The sequence below is a fragment of the Helicoverpa zea genome, chromosome 20, assembly GCF_022581195.2.
Source record: "Helicoverpa zea isolate HzStark_Cry1AcR chromosome 20, ilHelZeax1.1, whole genome shotgun sequence".
In the NCBI taxonomy this organism is placed as follows: Eukaryota; Metazoa; Arthropoda; class Insecta; order Lepidoptera; family Noctuidae; genus Helicoverpa; species Helicoverpa zea.
Window position 1 is genome coordinate 6449100 of NC_061471.1, and position 25906 is coordinate 6475005.

At 37.1% G+C, this 25906-nt stretch overlaps 3 protein-coding genes across 4 annotated transcripts; 1 reads left to right on the plus strand and 2 right to left on the minus strand.

Annotated features, from left to right (window-relative positions):
- Positions 1-2: 2 nt before the first annotated feature.
- LOC124640479 (39S ribosomal protein L11, mitochondrial) lies at positions 3-1608 on the minus strand. Its single transcript, XM_047178262.1, has 4 exons — positions 1315-1608; positions 1045-1234; positions 679-845; positions 3-175 (listed from the first exon to the last, which is right to left on the minus strand). The coding sequence occupies exons 1-4, from the start codon at positions 1447-1449 to the stop codon at positions 77-79; spliced, it is 591 nt and encodes a 196-aa protein (XP_047034218.1). The 5' UTR covers positions 1450-1608; the 3' UTR covers positions 3-76.
- Positions 1609-1892: 284 nt separating this feature from the next.
- LOC124640251 (N-terminal kinase-like protein) lies at positions 1893-10936 on the plus strand. Its single transcript, XM_047177933.1, has 13 exons — positions 1893-2482; positions 2680-2909; positions 3388-3564; positions 3905-4133; positions 4412-4555; positions 5316-5497; positions 5832-6060; positions 6393-6480; positions 6727-6885; positions 7227-7367; positions 8280-8401; positions 8826-9024; positions 9995-10936. The coding sequence occupies exons 1-13, from the start codon at positions 2105-2107 to the stop codon at positions 10144-10146; spliced, it is 2430 nt and encodes an 809-aa protein (XP_047033889.1). The 5' UTR covers positions 1893-2104; the 3' UTR covers positions 10147-10936.
- LOC124640255 (probable glucosamine 6-phosphate N-acetyltransferase) lies at positions 7540-25816 on the minus strand. Of its 2 annotated transcripts, XM_047177937.1 has the most exons (7): positions 25483-25816; positions 24449-24668; positions 22397-22524; positions 21843-21904; positions 21359-21499; positions 21062-21118; positions 7540-7829 (listed from the first exon to the last, which is right to left on the minus strand). In XM_047177937.1, exons 1-6 carry the CDS (start codon positions 25507-25509, stop codon positions 21100-21102), a joined length of 597 nt encoding a protein of 198 aa, XP_047033893.1. In that variant the 5' UTR covers positions 25510-25816; the 3' UTR covers positions 7540-7829; positions 21062-21099. The 2 variants fall into 2 exon arrangements, with proteins under 2 accessions (XP_047033893.1, XP_047033892.1); XM_047177936.1 differs by lacking the exon at positions 7540-7829 and having other exon boundaries at positions 19542-21118; positions 25483-25814.
- Between the last annotated feature and the right edge of the window lie 90 nt (positions 25817-25906).

A 25906-nucleotide genomic window follows, 5' to 3' on the forward strand; every position in this document is an offset into this window, starting at 1 on the left:
AATTAAAACCGATTTCTTATGTATATCAAACTAATCACTAGTAACATTCACTATCTATAAGTAATTTATAATATAATTAAGCTGTTCTCAACATCTTGGCTTCTCGTTTCTCTTGTAATGCCTTCTTCTGTTCTTCTACAATCTTTTTCCTTTCTTGGAGGAACTCACCATATTCCTGCAAACAGATCAAATTCCAATTAGATTTTAGAAAAACAAATACTGCACCCAACTAGCAAAGGGTGTCTTAAAAACAAGTGTTAAATGATATCACTTCTTTTGTGGAAGACATTACTAGGCAAGAGCCATTTTGAACACATTTCTATAATTTGTTTATAACTTACTAAGATAATAAAAATTGTACTAACACAAGATTTTCTTTACTGTGTGTAAGATACCCTCTACAACACAACCAGGTTATATATGAAACTAGCTTCCGTCCGCGGCTACGCCCACGTACAGTGTATAAAAACAGTCAAAGTTGGTAAACGTCCAGGATAAAAACTATCCTATGTTCTTTCTCAAGTTCTCCCTCAGGTGAGTATCAGACTTTTACTGGCTAAAACTCATCGTTCTTTCTACTGGAGCCCTTTGAGTACCAGAGCTGCAGTAACACTTAAGATCTTGCAGCCTACATAGTTTAACCCTAACAAAATCGTGAAAAATAATAAAGGATAGTACCTTAGGGTCCAATTCTTTAACAATTTCTATTCCGCAAGTTCGTGCAGTAGCGATCAACATGACACAGATCTCCTGTAAAGATTTCCATTCCAATGGTGGGTCCTGCGACTTTATTTTTGCTATCTCGTAAAGATGTTTATATGTTATTTTGCCACTGGTTTCCTTGACTGAAAAATGCAAGAGCAATCATTAGTGGTAGGCGGCATTTACGAGTGCAATAATATTCATTCATTTAAGTCTCTATTTACTGTAAACGCAGTTCAAATGAACAGTAAGAAAAACATAGCAATCAAAATATTATAAATGAAAAATATAAGAACTATACGAATAAGTATAAATGGATGGCTTTTTGTAAACACTACTTACCAGGTTCCATAGCCCCTCTACTTATGCCAGCAGCTTGCTTCAGAAAATATGACGCTGGCGGTTGGTGTATTACAAGTTGGTAAGAACGATCGGCATTCACTTTGACCCTCGTCGGCAGAGGTATTCCTTGCTTTATATTAGCAGTACGCTCGTTGAAGTCCTTGCAAAACGCTGCTATATTGATATTACGCTGAAGTAAATAAAAATATAGGTTATGATTACAACATTTTTTAACTTACTATTTTGACTTTACAAAGAAAGCATACGTACTTGACCAAGCATAGGACCTAAAGGAGGACCTGCTGCAGCCATGCCAGCGGGAATGTTGGTTCGCAATTTCGTAGAATGATCAACTTTATCTGCTACTTTCTTCATGGATTTTAACCGAGCCACCGATTTAGACATTGTTATAAATTATAATCAGTTCACCGCCCGGAAACTAACTTTTATGCTATTATGGAAATTAACACTTAACTAAAGATATTCATATATGTATTGCAGAATTCAAAACAAAATTAATAACCCCAGCACAAAATGGAAATTCTGGTATTTGATCATGACAGGACGGCAGGTTAGACAGATGATTTTGACATGAGATAAGCTTATTTTCCTAACGATCCTGATGATTATGACCTGAAACGCAACTCAGCTGAGTTTGGCAATAGTGATGTTCCCTATCGTGTATCTTTCCAAACTTTATGTTACCCTGAAATTCTGGACTAATAAAAATATTCGACTTATTTTTAAGTGATTATCTTTCTTCCGAAGAAAATTATCCTTTCTTCGCTATTTTTTATTGCTGTGAATAAAAATTCAGCTGATGACGAATCTCACGAATCGTGTGTGTGTTGTCACTTGTCAGTTTTGCATTTGTCACCACTCTTTGTGAATAGTGAATAGAAAATAATTTATATTTTTATTTTATAAATTAAAACGTAGCCATAGTATCCACATCAATAGTTATATATTTCTAAAGATTATGGTATTTTGCACACCACTTATAGTGGATTGCATGGAAAAATATGTGTTTATGTCGTAAAAAATAATTAAATAGTTCATAATGTGGTCGTTTTTCTCTCGGGATCCTACGAAGGATTTCCCCTACGAAGTAGGAGATCCTGTGCCTGGATTAGAAGATAGAAGCGTGTGGACTCTGCACAAGGGCAAGAAGAGAGGCACGCAAGATGAAGTATCAATATTTTTATTCGATGTTCAGAAGAATTCTGAAACACTTTTTGACATAGCTAAGGCCTCCTTAAAGAAACTAAAGACTATGAGACACCCTAGCCTTTTACATTATTTAGATAGCTGTGAAACTGAGAAATTTTTATATGTAGCTACTGAGTATGTAGAGCCTCTAGCCGCGCACTTAGAGGAAACAAAACTTGTAGGCCCACAGAAGGAGCTATTTCTTTCCTGGGGCATATTTCAAATCACTGTGAGTAATCTATGTATTATTCCACCAGAATTTCAGTTGATAAAATAGGTTGTTCATGGTCAATTATCTGATTGCATCATCAATAAAATAATGAGCACAAAAGTTTGTTGATAATTTAATTGATTCTTCACTGTGATTGGTCAAACATATGAATCAATTTAACAGCCATATTAATCTGAATTTCCTTTTTGTTACAGAGAGCATTATCATTTTTAAATAATGATGGCAACATGAGGCACAATAATGTGTGCCTGTACTCCGTGTTTGTCACGTTAGCGGGAGAATGGAAACTTGGCGGCTTTGAGTTCCTCACAACCCAAAGTCCGGACACTGGCAACCCTATACCTATTAAAATATTGCCAGCACTTGAAATATATGATCCTCCTGAGAAGAAGGACCCAGTCAAATTAAAAACAGTCACCAAGTGGTTAGTATAGTATTACTTGTATTTTATTTGAGAGCAAGCAGTTGCTACATATGAAACAGTGGTACTCAGCAGAATTTGATTAAAACTGGAAGTCAACCCCAATATAGTTTAGGCTAGGAATGTATTTATTAGGCAACTTTGGTGTAGTTTTTTTCTAGCTGAAGACTGGTCATAATGTCAGCAAATTTTTTGTTATGATATATTATTGATCTATACAATACTTCAATGATGAGAAACCTTTATTTCCCACAAGAATTACAATTCACCTACATGAGAAAACTTATGAATATATTTACAAACATTATTGGTTGCGTTCAGTAACAGAGTTAACTATCATTTAAAAATAAATAATAAAGTCACATTAAAATAGTGTGTGGATAGACAATACATACTTGTATAGTAAAATTGTATTTATGTGTGCAATAAAGAATAATAATACTGTAAAAATGGTAATATTTTCTTTCCCTTGCTATAACAGTTCATCCGACATGTGGGGTTTAGGCTGCCTAATATGGGAAGCATATGACGGGCCGCTAAAGAACCAGCCAGCGCTCAAAACTACTGACAACATACCAAAGCAGCTATGCACGTTATACTGTGAACTGGTCAGTGCCAATCCTGCATCAAGGCCAAACCCGGCTGATATTATTACAAGGTAAGATAATATGTTCTATATTATAAAAGAGAACAGCAGATATTTTAACATGAGAGACAAAGACTCAGCCAGACTCTTTGATAGATTGTGTTACCATGACATTGATATAGAATTAATTTGTGGGACCCTTTTATGTATTAAGATAATATACATGCATGTGCTAAAATACTTCTCTAATGTACTTGTGTGCGCCTTATGTAAAAAAAAACTTGAAACATGATTTTGGTTGACTTACATTTTTTCAATCTTCATTTTTCCTCTAAAATATTGTTTCTGCAGAATATCTTTACATACTTTATGCATTTGCTTTACTTGAAACTAAGCCTTTTGTGTTTTACAGGTGTAGAAAAATGGGTGGCTTCTTTAAAAATGACTTGATAGACACAATGCTGTTTCTTGAAGAGATACAAATAAAGGACAAAGTTGAGAAGGGCAAATTCTTCTCCACACTGAGTTCTTACCTGGATAACTTCCCGGAGTCTGTGTGTGTTCATAAGATCTTACCACAGTTGTTGACAGCTTTTCACTATGGAGATGCTGGGTCATTTGTTTTGGCTCCCATGTTTAAGGTATTCATTCATACTCATTCTAAAAACTTTTTTGTACAGATAAAACTTTACATTATAACTTAAAAATGCTTTCTGTTTAAGATCCTAAAAATACATTAATTGACTTTGTTTAAGTGTCAGAAGAAAAAATATTTTAACAGCTGTTTAAATGTAACCATATCAAAGAAGGTACATATTGTAAATAACTCATTGTATGCCAATGTATTCCATAGATATTTCAGTAACTCAGTTATATATTTGAATAGAGTAGATTTTAATTCAAAATTATCTTGTTACAGTTGGGTAAACTGTTAGACGATGCTGACTACCAGAAGCAAATAGTTCCATGTGTTATAAAACTCTTTGCTTCCAACGACAGGACGACACGTTCTCGCTTGCTGCAACAGCTAGACCAATTTATTATGCATCTACAGAACTCTACTGTAAGTATATGGTCCTTGGTTGGCCCTACAAACTTTGTGTTGTCTAGGAACATTGCTCAAGCCGCAGCACAGAAAATTATGATAGGTAAATTCTGAATCGGAATTTAGGTTTAGACCGCCATCGAATTTTATGAAAACCATACTTACGTGCGACAAGAAAAGAATCATATTGAAGGAAAGATGTACGATCACGATGTGTGATCACGCGTGTGACACAGTGTCTTAAAAAAAAAATGTACAAAAAATTAGAAATAAAAAAAGACGAATTACAATTAGAAATACAATAACGGGAAATATGTGTTACACCCCACGTGAAACGGCCCTCGCTCAGCATAATGCTGAGACCCTATACGGGATTTCATATTTTAATTGTTCATTTCTTTGAACTTATCTACTCATTGTATTCTGCAGCATTCAGTAAACATAATTACGGCATACTGAGTGCGATATCTAATACGGATGTGTACGTAATTCTGTCATTGTTACACTGGCAAAAACAATTGATAAGCCACTTACGGTATGCGTCATTTACTTTCGAATGAACAAATATCTACATTTTGAAGCAAAATGGTGGAATAAATTGTATTTAAAGACAAGCAAAATAAATAGTATTGTATTGAAATAAAAGTTTAAAAAATAATATCTGTCACGTACACAGTACAGACTTCTGAATCTGCCACATAATTGGCATGTGACCTAAAAAACGTAGCATGTAATAAAAGTGTTTCTTCGTTCTTTTCAATCATCGTTAAAATTGCAGGTGAACGACCAAATATTTCCTCAAGTGGTTCACGGGTTCTTAGACACGAACCCCATCATTCGAGAGCAGACAGTCAAGTCGATAGTGCACCTCTCCTCTAAGCTGAACTATAACAATCTCAATGTGGAGGTGCTGCGTCACTTCGCGAGGCTGCAGGCTAAAGATGATCAGGGGGGGATACGGTATGTTGCTACTTCTGTCTTATTTTATTTAGGAAATAATAATAAAAAATATACTCATATCATAAAGAGCAAATTATTTGTTTGTTTGCAACGACGTAAAAAAGCTCTAAAATTCGATTTGACAAATTCTTTCACCATTGGGCATTACACTATCCTCAGGTAATAGGCTATAATTTATTCGCGTAGGTACGAAAAGTAGATCCCTGAGGACTCGCTTGAAAAGCAGGAAACAGCTCTTTATAACATTTAGTAAAGTGTTACGTGTTGTGTAAGATTACTTTACAAAACTTTTTTTACATCCTTGTAATACTTATCAAAACTATTCAATTTCCAGGACAAACACAACAGTATGTCTAGGCAAGATCGCTCAACATTTGCACCCACAAATCCGGCAGAAAGTTCTAGTATCAGCGTTTGTACGCGCCACAAGGGATAACTTCCCGCCGGCAAGGCAAGCGGGAGTGCTAGCTTTAGCAGCCACGCAACAGTACTTCTTGTTAGCAGAAGTCGCGAATAGGGTGCTGCCGGCCCTGTGTCCTTTGACTAATGACCCGGAGAAACAAGTGAGTTTTCAATAAGTAGTGTAATAAAATATAATTAAAAATATAAAATTTTGCGCTTTTATACCTACACCAAAATATATTAAAACTTATTTGACTTTTCCGTATACTATTATTGTTGTTGTTGTATGAATACCCGTCCCTAATTTGAAATATTTGGATAGAGTTGAGCAATATCGTCAATTCTTTATTGGATAAGAAATAATCAGAATAACTATTCATAACATTGCAAAGCTAATTGTGGCAATTAAATAAATGAAATGAAATTTATATCACCTTTATTTTGCACAATAATGAATATTGTTGTCAATAAAACATAATCTATTTATCCACAGGTTCGCGATGCAGCTTTTAGAACAATCAAAGGTTTCCTCGGCAAGCTGGAGAAGGTATCAGAAGACCCTAGCTTGAAGGAAGGAATGGGTAAGTTCTCTTATTGAATAAGTGTATGAAAACTTATGTGATAACAATTACAAATCATACCCTCATGTGTATTTCGAAAATTTGAGTTTGAGTTTGCTCAACTTAGCGCATTTGCGCAATTTACTTAGCAAACTTCTAGTCTGAAATTACTCCTAAACTTGGCAATGAATATTAAAATTTTAAACCTTTTTTAAATTAGATTTTTAGTGTTGTTTCTAACCCCTATTTCTGTTTAATATTGCACAGAGGCAGACGTACACACAGCGACTCCGTCACTCAGTAACGCAGCGGCCACGTGGGCCGGTTGGGCGGTAACCGCAGTGACCGCCAAATTCTACCGCTCGCATTCCGATACTGCGAGAGTGTCGCATCCCAAGTCTGTGCTCTCTAAACCTGGTTCTTTAGGTAAGTTGAGCTTATTAAAGGTGTTGTTAGAAGATGAATGCTGATAAAATAGTAGATCATTCTACTAAACTGTTTTCTAGATATCAGTGATTTTGTAGTGAAATGATATTTCAATTTGATTAAATCTACGGACAGGGAATGCTGCAGTGGCAGCTTACAAGAAGAAATTGTGAAGCTCAAAATAATGTCTCGTGTCATGAAAACTTTTAATAAACACAGTTTGGGTTTTGGAGAGCCATTCAAATGTCGAACGGCCTAACCCTGTCCGTAAAAAGCTATATACTTTCATTTTTTCTCGTATTAGTGACAAACTTGACACAGAAATCACTCCCCTTTTACAGAACAACCGTCATCAAGCAGTATGTCGACGACTACGTCATCAGTAACGTCGATGACGTCACTGGAGCACAGCGAGTCGGCGTCAGACTACGATCCCGATCACTGGGACATGGCGGCGTGGGGCGAGATCGACTCTAGCGCAGGTATGTTGTATATCAAGCAGTATGTTAAATTGGTATTAACTGATATTAAATTAACTCTTCAATGTTTCTTGAGAAACATTCTTAACCATTCAATTATCTTTAAAAAAATGTATTCTAAAGTTTTTCGCTGTCCCCCTGCTATTTTTAATATTATTAGGAAAAATAACATTTCTAGGTTACGTCTCATATTCTTTATTTCATTAATCACAGATATAGATAGCAGCTACGATAGTAAATGATTGTAAAACAAAAAATATAAATGAAAATTGCACTGTTACTTACACAATAAAATCACAAATATTATACTGATTGACATGATATTTGATTATAAACTACACGAATATTTTAATGTATTCTAATTGTACTATTATCCTAAAAATACAAAATTGTAAGTGCTATTTTATAGCAACTAAATAATAATATCACTCATTTTCTTGGTTTTCACAGCTCACAGATGGCAACCTGAAACCAAATAAATACATCTTATTATTTAACTTCCAATTTAAATCGTTATTTTTTTCGATTTTTCGATTATATTCACGTTAGACGATCGTTTACTATTTCGCTCGTTTTATAAAGATTCCTAACCCTTATACATATATTATTATATAACAGTGCCAACAACTTTGTCCGTCTATCTGTTGCCCTTTCACGCTAAAGGCACTGAACTGATTTTAAGTTAACGTATACCACACAGATAACCTAGAGCCTGAGACAGGACGTAGGCTCCTTTTTATCCGAGGGCGAGAATGCGGGTGGACGCGCGGGGATCAACTAGTATCAGTATTACATATACTATTTCTGTCGTTGGGATTAAATTATAATATAACCGTGATAAAATTTCTTAAAATTAGTGTTATATAAATGTCAGTATTACATAGTTGTTACAATGAATTCGTCTGTATGTATCAGGTACCGGCGCGAGCGCAAAGTCCCCGCCGAGCAGTGGCAGTGCGCAAGCGACGCCGGCGCTGGCCGCGCTGTGTGAGGACGAGTGGGACAACGAGGAGTGGGGCGAGCTGCAGGAACAACCCGTATGTAGCTGTTTTTGACTTTTTTCGTATTAATTATGTGTTTAACATATGTAATTATTGTTACTATTAATTAGTCTCGTAGGCTTTCAAGATTTCTTGATTGCTGCCTTCGTTTTCGGTCATTCAATTATTATCATCGAGTAACATATATGAATCTCTTTAGGATGTGTTACATTTTCGATGCTAATTAAGCGCTAATTACGTATCAACCCAAACCCCAACACTTCTTTCTACAACATGCATGTTCTTAAAACTCCTCTTAGGGGTAGGGGATTTACCGTCTTGAGCCAATGCCTAGAGTTGAGCGGTGGTGAATCGGAAAGGGAAAAAATTTAGACTGCTCCAAACCTTTCAATGACATGGGGCCTGAATACAAACTTGATCTTACAAAATAATACTTAATCAAAACAATGTTTATGTACAGTGCGCAGAAGCCGAGCTAGCGAGTCCTTCAGAAACGTGGAACAACTCGCAATGGACGGACCCGGTGCTGAACAACGCGAACGCGACGTACGTGCGCGGCGGCCGCCTCGAGCACCGCCCCGCCGCGCATCAGAACAGCAACGACTCGCTCGGCGGCTGGGAGGATACGGAGTTCGAGCCCATCGAGGAGAATGTGGATGGTAATTTTTATTTATTTCGCATAGTTACTTTGCCATTACAGTTATCTAAATCTAATTCGAAATAGAACATACTTACAAATATTTCCTTAACTATAACTTAACTATATATCCTATATATAATTACGGTTATAGATGTTTTATTTCTGACTGAGCCGTACTTGCATGTAAATGTACATGCACATCCAAACTAATCCAAACTAATATTATAAATGCGAAAGTAACTCTGTCTGTCTGTCTGTCTTTCTGTCTGTCTGTCTGTCTTTTCTTCACGCCTAAACTACTGAACCGATTTGTGTGAAATTTGGTACAGACATAGTTTGAAACTTGAGAAAGGACATAGGATAGTTTTTATTACAAAAAATAAAAATAAAAAATAAAATTTATTACGGACATACAGTGCCATCTATTGGTCAAATGTCGAGCTGTTCCTATGCTCCGTAGATAGATGGCGTTAATCGCGCAATGGTGTCTTTACACGTGTTCAGTTCATGTTATTGTTTTAATTCATCGGAAAATCCATCAGAAAAATGTAAATAAACAGTAAAAAGGTGTAATGCCGGAAGTCACTATTCCACGCGAACGAAGTCGCGGGCAAAAGCTAGTTGTCTTTATATAATAGGTACGGTCCTGCGCCTGAACTCTCCCCGGTCGTGTTGGATTGCCATCCCATCGGGTTATGAGAGTGAAGGAATAGTGAATGCCCTGTATGTGCGCAAATGCTTATGCAATATAATATATCCTGCGCAGCTGGCCGATCTCTTTATTAGAGAACAGCCGCCGTGGCCGACAAGGAAGGATGATATAGATGTTTTATTTCACGGAAAGATGTGAGTCCTTGTGTGTGTGCACATGACTTGTACACATGGCTTGCGTCCATTTCTGTACCATAAAATTGTATCTGCGTAGTCCCCCACGCGATTTTCACATGTTTAGCGAGAACTTCCTATATTCAAAAGGTGTTTATTCACAGAAAACAACGCTTCCAAAATGGACGAGATGCGAAGAAAGCGAGAGGAGAGGAAGCTGCAGAGACAAAGAGAGATGGAAGCCCGTCGTTCGGCCCGGGGTCAGGGGCCCATGAAATTGGGAACTAAGATCACCACTGCGCCCCCACCCTTTTAGTGAAACTGCGCCTACGCATACACGGTGAATGAGACTTCAAAAATAATCTTTTGAATTTGGGACTTTTTTCAAAATACTTTTTTGGATGTTGTCTAACTGTTAATCGGAGAGATCGCTAAATTGGACTAAAAATATTTTGTTTAGTCATTTTTGTGTGCTAATCTTGGATTAGGGATGGCAACACAAAATTATATCGAGGCTAACAAAAATGCGTATAAATGTGTTTGCATGAGTTAATGAAATTATAAAAACTGGTTATGTACTCGAACTTCCAGCAAAATGTATTTGAAGAGATTAAAACAATAGTAATTATTTGATTATCCGTTGCCTTCCCCACTCCAAACATTCCCAGCATACATCTCGATTGTTGGTTTATTCGATACTCTTCACATTTTCGTTCGAAAACGATGATTTAACAAATATATGCGCAATTTTTGAAATCGATAATTGGTTCTGACTAAATCGAATGCAGATATATGACCAACTTGAAATGTTCAGTTAAAAATGTATTTCTCTAGATTAAGTTTTGCTTTACTTATTTTCCTACATTTATCACTTAAATTCCATACATTCGAATTGTATTTTTTACATATCTATCAGATTGCTGAATTTGACTACAATTATTATATTAGGCTCTACAGATTTCTGACACAGAACCATTTTTTTATTATTGTACTATATCTAGCTATAAACTATGGATGAGTTTGGTGACTGTTTTTATAATAAATCAAAAGAACTGCTACGACGAGATTTACAAAAATATTTAATGCCTATTAAAAACATTAAATAACAAAAAACATTGGTATTTGTTCGGACTTTACTGCAACGACCCCCGCAACGTATAAATGGATTTTGGAAAATATTATCGTATATATTTCACTTTAACTAAACGCTATTAAAATAATATATAACTCTAATTTAATGCATTAAAATTCAAAATCTGGTGTAAAATTAACAGATATATGAACTGCCCGTAGATCGCTAGGTGTGGGCACAGCCTTAAATAAAAAAACCGGCCAAGTGCGAGTCGGACTCGTGCACGAAGGGTTCCGTAAATTACAGTTAAATCAACCTATCTCAAAAACTATAAGAGATACTTTGATCAAACCAAAAATCGTTGAAAGAGTTAATTAGCATGCATCACCTCTATTTTTTTTAGAATTTTATACCCCGTAGTTATAAAAATAGAGGGGGGGGGACATACTTTTTACGACTTTGAGAGCTGATATCTCAAAAACCGTTCACTTTAAGAAAAATGTTTTTTAGAAAACTTTATATCATTTTAAAAGACCTTTCCATTGATACCCCACACGGGTATGTACATCGAAAAAAAAAATTTCATCCCTCAGTTACATGTATGGGGGGCCCCACCCCCAATTCTTTTTTTTACTATTTAGTGTCATATTTTTGTAGCGGTTCATACAACACATATTCCCATCAAATTTCATCACTGTAGTACTTATAGTTTCCGAGTAAATCGGCTGTGACAGACGGACAGACGGACAGACGGACATGACGAAACTATAAGGGTTCCGTTTTTGCCATTTTGGCTACGGAACCCTAAAAACAAAATAATTCCATTCCATCGATTGTGAGTCAGTTACGTCAACATAGTGTTCTGATTGGTCGACATTAGGGAACAAATATTGTAAATTGATATGCACCAAATATAGAGCGCAGAAGTGAGACTAGACGCCAATAAGGCATAAAGTAATATTTTCAAATTGTTCGTAGCGAGACATTCGTAACGCTGTACGGTGATTTTTGACCCTGAAGTGGTGATTTTTAACTATATCGAGATATGATATTGAATTTTACAACTTTTGTATAGTGACGTGATTAAGTCGATAGGTTATCGATATTTTGTGGACATCCCTAGCTGGGCTTATGCACGTCACTATAAAAGAGTCGATGATACATAATCGATTGCCATGTTTTCCTCTAGCTTGTAACTATGCGTATTGTATTCAAATAAATGTACAGATATTGAAAAAAAAATGCTTTTTTTCCTGTGGTGATTATGGGATTTGTGCAATCGGCAAATGAGGGTGTCAATTCGATGTAAGTGCTTGTATGGCGAGTGAATGTTTTTATTGATGAACCGGTACTTGAAACTGTGGCAAAAATTATCTACTCACACACACATGGACTAGATTACAACACAGATTAACATTCACAAAGCAAATTCTGGGTAAACATACATGCTACTAATATCAAATGCAGTTGTCTCGGGACGCGAGTGGATAAATTAAATATTTTTACAGAGAAAAAATACTACAACACCTCACAATTTCAAGTATACGGTATTCTTGACACCGCTCGTATGTATAGTGATCGCTATTTTATATGTATTATAAAAATATATATAAGTATATACTTAAAATATGAAGTATCAGACTGGATCGGTCTATGATTTTTATTATAATGTATTTCGCATTCTACATTGTACTTATTTATGTATTTTGTCAAGTGTAATACAGTCAAGTCTTTCACAGAGTTTTACAGTATCTTTCAAATTTTCCCTTATGAATCCATTTTACAGTATTGTTCTTCAATAGGTAAATTAACTGCACAGACGCCTTTACATACAAACGCACAACACGCAGATATTTATATATGTATGTATATATATTTAAAAGATATAACAGATACTTCTCTCATGATATACAATTCTATTTTATTCATAATTTGAAGTAAATAGGCAGACATCTTGTACCACTTCCATGATTTTAAAATTTCGCTGGCTCCATACATTGGTTCCAACATTCCGTTGGTACAAATGTTGGCGCCAGCATGGAGTCGGCTTTAGAAGTATACTTTATTTTCCTGATTCTGATAAAGATGTTTATGATACGAAATGAAGAATATTATTGAGAATGTTGACATTAGGGATAGGAACTATTCTTAGACCAGTTTTATTTTACTGGTATATGTTATAGATTGCGATGTATGGAAATCAGAAGTTTAGAAAGTGTTCGCTACTAACGCTACAGAGACGCGGATAAATCCCTCGATACGAATTGATACTGTAATTGACTATGGTAAACGAAATTCTTATTCTATCCGTTAAATTTACACTTGTGTAAATAAAACATGTAAAAATGGCAGACTTGTTTTTATTTCCTTCGCAACTAGCATCCCACTAATGTGATATCTATAGTCTGTTTTTTAATCTCTATTCTATTCTATTTTTAATTATGGCAATCCATGTCGATGCAAACGTCGACGATTCTGCCAATGACAAGTGGAAGGAGAAGCAAGTAGTGCTTGTGATTGACAAAAAGACAAAATTAAGTTGATGTTGTAGTCAAACTTGTGTAACTTATCGTGTTAGTAGGACGGCACTGAAACAAACAGAAATACATTTACATATATAAATAATAACAAAATGTTAGTAACATAAAACAAGTAACATATATACCACATTTATACAAACAGTGGTCTAAATAGATAGGCCAGAGTTTATAATTTAATATTATTACGATGGATGGACATCAATAGCGCCTGGAGCAGTTCTGGACAGGAGTAAGTTAAGAGGGAACGGAAATTAGTAGGGAGAGGAATCTTCAGTTTTTGGAGACGACCATATAAATCAAAAGATGAGTTATTGGGACAATTAAAAAATATATGGTCCAGGGAACCCTCATCCAGTCCACACTCGCAGAGAGATGAGTCCTGCACCCGAATTTTGCGCAAGAAGACCGGAGTACAACAATGTCCTAAACGTATCCTGCATAGAACCGAAATAACTTGTTTAGGGTATTTTTTAAAACGAGTAAACCACGGTTTCGATTTTACTGCCGGTTGAATAGCGTAGTACGAACTACCCTTCTTTCTGCTGGAGATATTCCACCATTCCTGCCACGAGGTCTCAAGACTCAATTTAGGTACGTTTAGTAGGTCATGCCCTTGAAGGGAGAAGTGTGCAAGGTCCGCTGATTCAGATGTGCATGCATCTTTAGCCAAAGCGTCGGCACATTCATTTCCCGTTATACCGCAATGACTGGGAATCCAAACTAGGTGGACAACTTTCTCTTGCCGAGTGCAAGAGAAAAGGGACTTTTTGATATCTAGGACAATAGGACAATGGAGTTTAGATCTAAAGGGATTCTGGGATAGGGCTTGGAGGCAACTAAGGGAGTCAGTAAAGATAACTCCGAAGTTGATCTCATGGGACTCTATAAAGTGACAAGCTTCCAATAATGCCACGCACTCGCCTGTAAATATAGAAGACTCCTTTGGGCATCTGAATTTCATAATAATTTTCGAGTTCTGGTAATAAACCGCGGCTCCAGTATAACCGTCATTGAATTTGGAAGCATCCGTGAAGAACCTTTGAAACCCAGACCATCGTTCACCCAAAACCGCATTAAAGGTCGAATTTGCCGATGGGGAGTTTTTAGATATGCCAATATTATAAAATATATTAGGAGTGAAGCAAAGTACATCATAGGGATAATTAAATAAAGGAAGCCTGGGATGTGATGCAATAGGGGATTCTAAATTTTGAAAAAATCGGAATGCTTTAAGGAATAAGGGGATTTCTTTATGTTCCCAATATTTTGAGCTGTGACAAAGGGTGTCAAGCTCTCTGAGTTTTGGGATGAGAGGGTGGGATGATTTAGGAATAACCCTGGACAAAAAACGGGAAGCAAGGTACTGACGTCTCAGGGCTAAAGGAGGTTCAGCGCATTCGACCTGTAAGGCGTTAATAGGCGACGACTTCATGCATCCTGTGATGATCCGGAGGCATTGAGATTGGATCCTATCTAAGCCGGCCAAGGCACCCTTGTTACCAGGAATCACCAAGTGTGACCCATAATCCAGAATGCTACGGACTAAAGCATTATAAATTAATTTCATAGTGAAGGGGTGTGCCCCCCACCAGACCCCAGAAAGAGCTTTCAAAATGGAGATGACTCGTTCGCATCTTTTGATTAGATAATTTATGTGGTGAATACCGGATAATTTTGAATCTAAATAAACCCCTAAAAATTTTGCCTTTTTGGCTATGGGGATGCCTTGACCTTGGATGTTCACTGAGACCTGAGGGATCAGTCGTTTTCGGGAGAAGATCACTACCGAGCTTTTTGGGGCGGATAATGAGAGACCATGGTCCAGAAGCCATGTGTGCAGAGAGTCCAGGGAGAGACAGAGAGATGAGGCAGCATCCTCGATGGATGGATTGACAACATACAACGCCAGATCATCAGCGTATTGCAGTAAATGACAATCAGAATTAAGGCTGGAGCCAATGTCTGCCGTGTAAAGATTGTAGAGTAAAGGGCTTAGAACAGAGCCTTGAGGAAGGCCCTTCCACGTCTGCCTCACCTCGAATACCTCCCCCTGCACTCTGAGCATTAATGAGCGAGACATAAGGAGTGCGCATATACATTGTACCATCTTACCCGGAATCCTCAGCTGTTGCAGTTTCTGCCTGAGAACTGGAAGAAGAACGCTGTCGTATGCGGAAGATATGTCAAGGAATGCGGCTACAGCAGATTCATTTTTGGAAAAGGCTGTACGGATGTCGGTTACCAAAATTGCCACACTATCCATGGTACTAAGCCCCTTTCTAAAGCCAAACTGGTGGCTCGGCAGTAAATCCCTAGACTCAACCAACCACTCAAGCCTATTTTTAATTAAGTGTTCCAGTAACTTGGCCAACACTGAGGACAAAGCAATTGGTCTAAGGCCATTCGGATCATCAGCAGTCTTGCCAGGTTTCAAGAGCGGAATAACTATTTGGACTTTCCACTGGTCAGGAACCCAACCATATTGATAGCAATAATTGATAATTTCCAGGAAGTATTGCTTAGCTTGAGAACCGGAATGAGCTACAAATGAGTACGGTATGCCGTCTATGCCTGGGGCGGAATCCCTAACATGACGTAACACCGCATCAAGTTCCTCCGACGAAAATGGTTCATTCATAGGATCGTCCAAAATATTTACAGGCGGTAGCAGAAGTTCTGGAAATGAAGGAACATAGGCTGGAGCAATTTTGTCGAAGAAGGATTCAGCAGTTTCTCTCGTGATGGGGGAGGAGATAGATGGGGAGCAGCCTCGCCTAAAACGGTTAATGCTCTTCCATACTGCTGATATGGGAGTGGAAGGGGATAAAGAAGTGCAAAACTTAACCCAACCACGACGTTTCTTCTTATGAAGAAGCCGCCGAGATTGAGCAAACACTCGTCTGTACCGTAGGAGATTGTCGCTATTCATCGCTTCATTGTACTGTTTTTCGGCCTCTTTCCTTTCTTTGACAGCCGATGTGCATTCTTGATCCCACCACGGCGGTGACGGGATTTTATTTCTGGCAGAGTTACGCAATGAAAAGGAAGTGTCTGCACTTGAAGTAATGGCCGAGATAAAGCCATCGTAACAACTCTTAGCATGGCAGTGACCAGAAGAAACTTGGGAACTCGAAGTTAAATTTGGAAGCAAACTGATTTTCTCCTCCAGTAAAGATGAAAACTTCGACCAATCAGGTTTGGTCAGGTTGTACTTCAATAGTGGAGGAGAAGTTTTCTCTAAATAGGTTTTATTAAGAAAAGTTATAACAATAGGGTAATGGTCGCTACCATGCGTAAGGCTAGTACATTCCCAATGAATTGATGCCGCCAACTCTACTGAACAGAATGTGAGGTCTACACAACTCTTTTGCTGACCGGGGAGGGATCTACGAGTAGGACTACCATCATTTAGGATGCAAAGGTCTAGGTCATCCAAGATTTCTACTAAACCTTCCCCAAAAGAATCACAGCGATTGGAACCCCATCTAAAATGGTGACAGTTGAAATCACCCATAACAAGGACGGGTCCTACAATATTGTTTAGGATGTCTCTAATAGTACCTAAGAACCTGTGCTGTGGGTGGGAGATATAGACAGATAAAACTGTGATACCTTCAACTCTACCTGCGACTACATTCATGTCACCATCCAGAGCAGAAAGGCCTAGGGTTGAGAGTGGAACACGATTATTAACAAGGAGAGCCGACCCTCCATAGCCATCAGATCTGTCACATCTGAGAATATTAAAAAGTGGTATATTAAAACTGAGACTCGGGGTAAGCCAAGTCTCAGCAATTGAGCAAGCCAAAGGCTTGAATTTATTGAGAAGGAATATGAGGTCGTGTTTCTTATGCCACACGCTCCTCACATTCCATTGTAGGAATATTTGACGGGACGCCATTTTTAATATTTGAGAGCAAGTTAACTAGTTGATAGGCAACGGTGGACGGTATTTGTGCATTATTAGAAGATAAAATTGTACTTAAAAGTTTTACAAGAATTTCTATCAGTGATGAAGTATTATTATCGACGAATGGGTTATTTAAAGCGCAGCCATCAGGCTGTGAAGATGCAGGGGAGTTAATGATTTGCTGATGAGCAGCTTTATCGTAAGAGGGAGATAGAGGGGCATGGGTCTTCGGCTTAAGAAAAACGGTTTTGCGATATGACTGAGTGGGGGCAGGAACTGCTTTTGTAGCATTCGCGTAGTTGCGAGAAACAATTGGGATAGTTTTGCTGGCCTCAGCATATGAGAGGGACTTCTCAGCCATAACGGTCTTAATGGCCTTCTGTCTGCCCAGCTCCGGGCAAGATTTGCTATTCGCAAAATGATTCCCCGAGCAGAGCACACAAAATGCCTCCGCCTCAGAAATGCTGCAACCATCACCAGGGTGATCATGGCCGCATTTACTGCAGCGGGGTTTAGACCGGCAAACAAGTTCCACATGACCGAACCTACAGCACTTACGGCACTGGATGGTGGGGTAGACATACTGTTGGACTGGGAGGGAAGTATAACAACAGAAAACTCTTTGTGGTAATACCTGACCGTCAAATGTTAGAACACATGTTTCTGTTGCCTTAAATTGTGTCACTCCATCAATCACCACTTTCCTATTTATGCGTCGCACTTTTAGAATTTCACCACAACCTGAGGGGACTTGTAGATACCTTTGAGCTTCCTCTTCATTTAGATCAGTGGGCACACCGGTAACAACACCCATGCGAGTAATATTGAAAGTAGGGATAGACGCAACAAAACTATTTTTGGGAAGGATGTTATTAATAATAAATGAATTCGCATCCTGAGGGGATTTGAATTCTACCGACACACGGTTCCTGCCGACTTTTTTAACGCCATCGCGGACAATGCAAGTTATGTTGTGTTTTTGAAGGAATATGCCAAAAGTAACTGGATGCAGAGAGGTACCGGTGTTAGGCTGGGGTTCCAATCGAGAGACGTGTACAATGAACGGTGCCTTATCAGTAGCAGAGTACCTGCTGCGGCCAATTAAATTCTTTAGTTGTTTCGGTGGCGGGGTTGACACGGCAATGTTTGCATCATCTCCGGAGCGTTTCCTGGCATTCGAGGGTGATGAGGTGAGGGAGTCCGCGATGCTGCAAGCAACATCGGCGAATTGGGAGAGTGGGTAATTGGGGGAAAGAGGAGCAAATGCAGAGATGTCGGGAGGATCGGGGTCGGGGGGTTTATTGAGTTCCATAGTGCTTGTTAAGCCTAGTTAATTACCTAAATAACACTACACTACTGGTAACAAACACAAGGACAACACACAATCACAAAAATAAGTCACAAAAGATCACTAAAACACTGAAAACAGCTGAAAATTCTAGGCACACGTGCTTACCAAAGACACTCTGTGGCGAGAATCCGTTTTTTAATCTCGTAGACTAACTAAATTGACACTTGCAAAATGTCAAACTTACAAATAATGTTGTCAGCTCTTTTGTGCAGTGTTGTACCTACGATACCGATTTGTTGAATCGTAACTTTTTATCGATAATAGACGAATTTATTTTTCATTCAAAGTTCTATATTTAAAATCCACGTACGTACGTACACACGGCTGCACGACGTGCAAACTGCCAGGGAAATCTGACCACGCAACGCCATGCGTAATCCGACCATGTTTCAATGCCTTTAAATTAAACAAAAAAAAAATAGAGACCATCAGTGTTAAAACGGCAATCTTAACCCTTTTCTCTTACGAAACGGCAAAACTTAAAAAAACGGCAACTATGGAACTTGACACCATACGAACTGATGATTAAGAATATTCCTCAGACATGGAGTCATTATCTGAATCAGATTAACGCGAATGCCAGTAATTAAATAATGTTATTAAAAATATATGTTTTACATTATTAATGTTGTATTATTAGGTCTCAAATAAGTACCTACACATTATTTCAGGATAACGTATTGTAAAGAACGATACTTGATTTTATTAACGGTAAGTTTCGGTTGTGCCACATCACTATTTAAAAATTGCAATGAACTGACCACACTCGTAATGTCAGTTTAGTCTACGAGATTAAAAAACAGACTATAGAGTGTGCTTTTGAAATAAAACAAAAAAATAAGCAATAATGGTTTAATAATGCAAAATGAACACAAAATGTTAGTAACACAAATGTTTATCTCTTAACTTACATGTTTTAAGTACATTTCTTTCTCAAAGCTAGCTTTGTATATTAGTATTTGTTCACATAGTTAAACATAGCCAGTCAAACTTCCTTTTAGCACAAAAAATATTAGCACAACTGACTAGGTTTTAAACCAAGCATAATCTACAATTACAAATAAATTGGCAACACATTTAAAAATAAACGTTAGTATTTAGCTTTTCCATACATAATATACTCTTAAAAAGCAAAACAAAACATTTAAAATCTTTAAAACATGAAGCTACTTCTAAATATAACAAAAAAGGTCTTATGCGCGCTCCGATGATAAAAACTACTTCTAAATTATGTGCTAGGATATCCATAATCAATTGGTCACCCCATCAAACATAGACATCACTTGTAAGTAGGTGATCCCCACTTTTGATGGATAGAAGAATTGACCCTGCGACTGTAACCAAGCGAAAGACAAAACAGAGACCACAACATATCCAATGAAAGAGCAAATAGCGTGACGCAAGTGATATATTTGAAGTGCTTTTAAATGCAAAGAAAAGTCAACAATATATGTGAAAAAAACAAAGCCAAATCTTAAAAATATTCAACAAAATTTCATAACGCAACCAAGAACTATGTAATTAGGTAGTTACATTGCTGTCATAGTAATCGAAGTTGCCCTCTATTTCTGACATGTTAAATAGGCCTCCTCTTAGAACCGTCAACTATAGTACACAGACTCCTTTAAGAAAAGTGTGCGTAACGCTGTATGTGCTTATTTCTCAATAGACAATGTTAATTACATCATAAAAAATACTCGTTTTACACCTTTCTAATCTTTATTATAAGGTCACGCCTGCGGAATATCTACGAAACATGATACATACAATGGAACTTATTTTAATGGGCAAATAACGTGAAGAGCATGTTTTTTTTTTCGCTTTGGAAAAAAAATATTAATTCGCATTATATTATTCTTGCCTTAACTGTAGCATACATAGTTTCAATATCTACAACAAAGCGTAAAGCCTTCTTTTATTCAAATTGCTACTAGGTAATATTGACGCAGGTGTGGTCTCACCACGCACATACAACAATATTAGTCTGTAGAAATAAACACAACGGCTCACAACAATATGTGAATATTCAAACAGTTCTAAAAGTCAATTATTGAAAGACAACGAATGCACAACCTTGGTTCACCTTTAATGACGTAAATTGAAAAAAACATTAGGGTGCGTCTACACGGTGCACGTAGCCCGAGCAAGTTAACATGCGCAAGTGAGAAGAGCACGCGGGTGGGTATTGCTTTGGTACATGCGCGAGTCGTTGGACCCGTACGTAATCTGCGCATGCAGGCAACTTGAACCGTGTAGATGCCCCTTAAGTACACAGTGACGTATTTCAGTACATAGAGATAGAATGATGGGTGCTGACTGGACGTGCCGTGATGTCTGCTCGGCCCCTTGCGTACTTACAGTTTAGAGCGCAGGTCGGATGTCCCAGCGGCTAATTGTCAAGATGGATCCTCGAACCTGGGAATAAGAGCATTAAATTAAAGTTAGATTATATACTTTTTATCTCTTTCACAGGGATAACTGATATTACAGAACTTTTAAAAAATCAAAGGAAACTGAAAAACTAAATTACAGAACAGTATTAGGTACTTGAAAAATTGCTGAATAATATTTATAAATTTTTGCAATGCAAATTTTATTATTCTAGTTCGCCTCGACTGATGTAGCGATAAATCAATATAATCATAATAGACTTACCGCATATTCATAGCGTTAGAGTTTCCAGGCTCGAGCTTATAGCCGAGCGTTTCGTAGAACTTGATGAGTTTGTCCTTGCAGTCCAGAGACATTTTGTAGCAGCCCAACTCTTGGGCCAACAGGGAGACCGTCACTACGATTCTGAAAAAAATAAAAATAAAATTACGTAGAGTTCCCATTATAATAACGAGGTTCAGGGCCGGATTTGGAGGTATTTGGGCCTCTAATTGTCCTCAAAAAACTATACACAAGTAGTAATTCGTAAGTTTGATACAAAATTGATTCAGCATGCCTATAGCCGATTAAATATAAATAATTAAAATAACAATCCCAGACCCTCGCCCTATACCTAAACCCTATGCCACGCCCTGAATCCCTTTTCTAAAAGAGAATTATGAACCATATGTTCATAGAAATTGATTTATTAGGGTCTACAAAAATGACATATTGTTTAAGTTTTTTACTATTCGAAAGTTATACTTACAATTTGCCCAACTGCTTGCCTCTGTAAGTATCATTGACCACCACGTCTTCAAGACGACCCCTCTGAAAATATACATTTCAAATGCCACTATAACTTCAACCAGTTATTACAATAATAGAATCTATTAATGAAACTAGTTTAGGAATTAAAATATGTCACGGTAATGGCTGTGCGAAATATAAACCGGTACTTAACTATGTATTTCGAAATACAACCACGTTTTTTTACATAAACGTTATTTAATTACATAATAAAACATTTATTGTCTTATTTGTACGAAATACGCCATTTTCTAAATACTTTTATAAAATCTATTCTATGATGTACCTTGGAAAACGTGTCATGTGAAAATGAAATCATAAACAGGAATTACATCTAAGCAGTGCTTTTTTTTTGGGAATTTATTGACCTGGTAACTAAGACCTTTAAGTCAAGCTTAGCAGTGCAATTTCTGACATTGGATAGTTTTTTTTTTTTTTTATCATGCATCATGATTTCTTTAGGACGGAGGGTTAAGAAATACAAAATAAAGCAGTTATAAAATGATGGCATACCACAGAGCAGTTGTGAATGAACTTCTGTTCGATGGTGAGCGTGGCGGCTCCGATCAGCTTGGAAATGCGCGTGTCTTCGATCACGGTCACGTAGTAGCCGCCAGACTGCTTCATCTTTGTGAAACGCTCTGAAACAAAGGCTTGGGTTTCAAATATTGATTTTTTTATGTTTTTAATAGTTCATTTTATTTTAATGAGCGAAATTTTTCAAGATACCTATTAACTGCAGAACCCAAATCCAAAAAGGGACCTTTTGGATTATAAGCGAGTTCTTGTAGACAGCAATAAAGCTGCTGAAACTCATTATTTAAATTATACTTAATAAGGAAACTGAGATTAACCAGCGACACAAAATTATCAGTTTTTAAAAAGACCGTCAGTAGGCACGTCACGTTCTATTTTAAATACCAAAGCTTGAATTTTCTAAAGGTCATTCTGGGCCACCAATCTAATATTTATTGGAAGACTGACCCCGTGAACTTTAAGAGGTAAAGCCTAGCCTATCGTAATCGCAATAGATCGAAGTTGGGTATTTCAAGCTCTTATTACACCTGCATACAAATGCGTTTTTTATTTAGTCTAAGGCGGCCAACTTTCTGAAAACTGAATGCGGGACTTAACCTTTCGTGAAAAGGGGGGGGGGGGGCATTGATCGGACGGAACTGATAAAATAAAAACCGTAAGCAAAAAGCTAAAACTTAACCTATCAATATCGTGTCACAGCGTGCACTAATGTCTTATTTTCAAAATCATTAGGCCTCACGAGTTCAGTAGAAATAAAGAGAACGAGATTATATTATAGGTAATCTGTGTTCCTGCACTGTTGAGCGTGCGCGCAGGTGGGTGTTGTGTAGAAGCGTGGTAGAAAAATAGGGATGCGGGACATGCGGGACGCATACAACGTTTTGCGGGACTATTTTACTAATAATTTCAAAACGGGATTTCGTCAAGCATTGCGGGACGGTCCCGCAGAATGCGGGACGGTTGGCCGCCTTAATTTAGTCACATTGTCCAGCAGATTTTTTTTACCAGATTTGATTTGCTTCTGTTCAATAACGTCTCCTACAAAGCTAAGTAAAATGAATAAACCAGCCGAATGAATTTCAAAAATAAGCCTAATTGACTAAAACATAAGTGCTAATCCGCATAAATTGTCACCGATGTAAATAAATATCAGGAACTCGAGGCGTACAAAAAGGTCATTATCATTGCGGTTCCGTCAAGGTCGTGCGTTGAAATGTCGATAAGTTTCGCATACCTACTGCTATAACCAGTTTACTAGGACATCGTATTTGAGCACGATTTTATCAACTCTCGTGTTTGCCAGTTACGCAACTAACAATAAAGATCTTTCTGATTTGCCCCGCAAAATAGTTAACCGCGAATCCTATTGATCTTTCAAATGTAGGTATTTCTAGAGAATTTTGTTTACTATTTATGTCTTATATTGGGGACATGAGGAACAACTAAAGCGTGCAGTTAATGATTTGAATAATCTTGAACACTCGCTAGGTCGCCGCAATTGATACCCTACCTTAATATTTTTATGGGTATACAAGCTTAAAAGCATTTTTTGGGGTCCAAAGGGATAAATGTGGCCCTGTAGGTACTCAAGTTTTTTGACTATCCATATGGTACCTACATAATGTAAGTTAACATTAACACTAGTCAACCTACATACTATGTGGCATTTGACAAGTATTGCGTATGAAACATGTTGAGGTAACTTTTCAAACTCAGATTGCATAGTTTGGTATTTTTTCATTTCATACATTGGTCACGCTCAGTAATTATGTGCAATAATATTTTGATACAGATTACGATAATTGGAACAATTTTAATTCTTGTGCGCATTTCGCACCTCGTGTAATTTGTGTTCTAAAAAAAAAAAGTTATGCTGACTTGCTGACTTACCCCGTAAATGTTTTAATTTATACACTAACTTATTTTATCTACCTCTACTCAACTTGACAAAGGTATTCTATATGTAATATATTTTAATAAACCCATGCCATAAATAAACATTGTTAATGGATCCACCAGGTATCTTACCATCAAACTGCTTCCTTGTGACATTGCCCACACTGGTCAGCTGTCCAAGCAGTTGCAGAAAGCCTTTATCATAATCAGATCGCTGCAGAGGCCTCACTACCATCCAATCTTCACCAGGGCTGGCCGCACTGATTTTAGGCTTGAATGTTGCTGGACTTTTGTCAAAATCCAACCTCTTCAGTATCTCTGGGGGATAGAGGTACTCAGATGGCTTGCCATCCTGAAAAGAGGTGGTATATTAAAGATGCATATGACTGTGGAGAATTATTTGTATTGGAGATTTGGAGAAGTATAAAGATTGTTTTACCAAACATTCTATAATAGTTAAATGATTATTATACATAACAATGGGCATCTTTAATCCATTAATCTATCTACTATCATATAAAACAACATTTAAGGCAAGTATTCATAAACAAGAAAGACATATTATTATGCTATTTTACAACTACTTTACTTGAACAACTTTTATGCAAGGTTTAAGCCCTTAAAAGTTGTTCTGAGTATAATTAGTTGTTGACTGATAACTAAATATGTAATGAATACTTCTTTTGTCAGGAGAGAGAATTCACAAGCTTTGTCTTTAATATTTATAGCTAATAAGCGATACCAGTGCTTTTATTTTGTTGAATAAAAAGACATTTATATGTGATACCTAGATATACTGCAGAATTTTAATACAGGTAACAATATTATTCGCTTTACATTGTACAAGTTATCATAATTCCAATATTGGCAAAAGAAGAATGTTCATATTAACAAAAAGGAAACTTGTAAACAAAAAAATAATTTGTTCTTATCACTAAGTACGAAACCAAATTGATAAAATTTTGAGTGCTATGATATTCATCACTGATAGCAGATATAATTCATTTCCGGATTTTATCCATTAGGTCCCTGATTTGAGTTGTTATCTTATCTGTAGATTTTATGATAAAAATAAATTACATTCATTTATTTTTCGAGAAATTAAATAAACTAAACAAGCAGAAAATTTAATATTATTTTGCCCTCAAACTCATTTAAACACTTACCGCATTGTTATGTTTTTCCATGCCCATTTTCACTATAGCTTGCTGTTATATTTTATACAAATATTTTTAGTACATGCTTATTTGAGCGAGGAATGCCCCGTTCTCTACGTAAAACAAGTCTATTTGTGTACGTGGCGGTAGTATAGTGGAACGCGCACTTCTGTTTCGTCAAAATTAACTAAATACTATGCCACGACAAGCGCACCACGCTACGAGAACTATGTCCCTGAATATTCTTTAGAATATCAAACAAAAGTGAAAGTGATCTCGCTCGTCTCGCCACATATCACAAATTCATAACTCAGCGGGTGTCACAACTGTCAATTTATTTTCTAGGTGTCAACGTGTCAACCAACAGCTGTATGTGATAACAGAGAAGAGAACAACCAATGAATTAAATCATTTGGTCGATTAAAGAAAAAAT

What these genes read in the sequence shown, in the direction of transcription:
- LOC124640479 (XM_047178262.1), bottom strand. Translation starts at nt 1,449, where the DNA reads ATGTCTAAATCGGTGGCTCGGTTAAAATCCATGAAGAAAGTAGCAGAT. An exon ending in TAGAGGGGCTATGGAACCTG is followed by an intron (nt 846 to 1,044) that starts GTAAGTAGTGTT and finishes TGCATTTTTCAG; the next exon opens with TCAAGGAAACCAGTGGCAAA. An exon ending in TTAAAGAATTGGACCCTAAG is followed by an intron (nt 176 to 678) that starts GTACTATCCTTT and finishes ATCTGTTTGCAG; the next exon opens with GAATATGGTGAGTTCCTCCA.
- LOC124640251 (XM_047177933.1), top strand. Translation starts at nt 2,105, where the DNA reads ATGTGGTCGTTTTTCTCTCGGGATCCTACGAAGGATTTCCCCTACGAA. An exon ending in TTTTGGCTCCCATGTTTAAG is followed by an intron (nt 4,134 to 4,411) that starts GTATTCATTCAT and finishes ATCTTGTTACAG; the next exon opens with TTGGGTAAACTGTTAGACGA. An exon ending in CGAGATCGACTCTAGCGCAG is followed by an intron (nt 7,368 to 8,279) that starts GTATGTTGTATA and finishes TGTATGTATCAG; the next exon opens with GTACCGGCGCGAGCGCAAAG.
- LOC124640255 (XM_047177937.1), bottom strand. Translation starts at nt 25,509, where the DNA reads ATGGGCATGGAAAAACATAACAATGCG. An exon ending in TGGAAAAACATAACAATGCG is followed by an intron (nt 24,669 to 25,482) that starts GTAAGTGTTTAA and finishes ACCTCTTTTCAG; the next exon opens with GATGGCAAGCCATCTGAGTA. An exon ending in GGCAAGCAGTTGGGCAAATT is followed by an intron (nt 21,500 to 21,842) that starts GTAAGTATAACT and finishes TATTTTTTTCAG; the next exon opens with AATCGTAGTGACGGTCTCCC.